We start from the raw sequence: 1,361 nt of genomic DNA, 5'->3' as shown, positions 1-1,361 counted from the left end.
GCGGGGAGCGACGAGAGCGGGCCGGTGGAGCTGTCGGTGTGCGATGTGGAGGCGCTGAACGGTGCGCTTGTGCTGACCGGCACGTTTCCCGCGGGGTCCGTGCTGACGGTGACGGACTCCCTGCTGGTTGCCGCGAGGTCGACGCCGCTTGTGTATCTTCCCGGCTCGCAGTCCTCGCCGTACGCACCTGTGCTGGTGCTGTCGGGCCTGCGGCTTGTGCGGTCCGTGCTGGTTGTGTCCGGCGTTGCCCTCGTGACCGTGATGACTGGTGGGCGGACGGTGGTGGTGGACGGCGCCGTGCTGGAGCTTGTCGGTGGCGGTGTCGCGCTGGACGCGGCTGTGCTCGGTGGCGAAGTTGCGTTGTACGCGAGTGCGCGCGTGGTTGCGTCGGCGGGCACTGTGCTGCGCGTGTCGGGGAGCCAGGTGTACGCCGCGCATGGGTTGGTGTTTGACAGCGGGGTGGAGGCCAACGCGTCCGCCGTCGTAGTGAACGATAACGCCGGTGCGCTGACCGATGGCGCGCTGCTGGTGCTGCGGGGGTCGGCGTCGTTTGCGTCCGGGTCGTGGCTGTCGGTGTGTGGCAACAGCATCAGCGGCAGGCTTCTGTCGGTGCCGTCGTACCCGCGAAGTGCGGAACTCGTGCAGAGCACGCTGGCGCTCTATGGGAACGTCGGCAGCGGGTCCGTCGTGATGGACGGCACCGTTGCGCTCGGGGGCGCCGGCGGAAAGTTCGTCGTGGGGTGCCTGACGCTCAACGGGCAGGCGCTGCAGCCGATGGACTACAGGTCCGCCGGCATCATCGGGGAATTTCGCCCCGTGGCGTGTGGCGTGTGCGACGCCGACGTGAGCTGCTTTGCTGCTGCGACGAGGGCGATGTCGGGGTCGTGCCGCTGCCGCTGTGCTGAGGGCGGGTACGGGCGCGACTGCCTGCCGGTTTACCTGCCGCACGTGGACGGGTGCAACCGCACGCCCGCCCTGCCGCTGCTGAGCCACACGGCGACGCTGACGGAGACGCGCAGTCTGACAACAACGTGGACGGCGACGCCGACACCAACACCGAGCCTGAGCACGGCGCACTACAGTCCGACGCAGTACGGGCCGACGGAGACCCTGCAGGTGACGGAGACGGTGGCGCTGCCGCCCACGCGGACCCCGACGGCGTCGCTGAGCAGCACTCCGTGGTGGAGCGAGGTGACGTGCCCGACGCTTGCCGTGACGACGACGGCGGCTGGTGGGAGCCTGACGCAGAACGACATCCGCGGCGGTGGGAGCGCCGTCCCGACACTGCTGATGGTGTCGCTGCCGCCGCCGTTTCGTTGGGCACGCGACCCGCAGCTCGGCAAGCACCTGAGCTTCGTGCC

General features: G+C 69.8%; 1 protein-coding gene across 1 annotated transcript, besides 1 other annotated feature; it reads left to right on the top strand.

The window, feature by feature from the left end:
* Tc00.1047053507865.9 (dispersed gene family protein 1 (DGF-1), putative) lies at positions 1–1,361 on the top strand (the record flags this gene model as incomplete). Its single annotated transcript, XM_797183.1, has 1 exon — positions 1–1,361. A coding segment is annotated over one exon (1,361 nt), but the record flags the coding sequence as incomplete, so codon positions are not given.
* Positions 1–1,361: a sequence feature (areas not merged during assembly with more than two copies in the genome that could not be assigned to a particular haplotype).

This window comes from Trypanosoma cruzi, genomic scaffold (genome assembly GCF_000209065.1).
Source record: "Trypanosoma cruzi strain CL Brener 1047053516505 genomic scaffold, whole genome shotgun sequence".
NCBI lineage: Eukaryota > Euglenozoa > Kinetoplastea > Trypanosomatida > Trypanosomatidae > Trypanosoma > Trypanosoma cruzi.
This window is presented reverse-complemented; position numbering and strand designations above follow the sequence as displayed.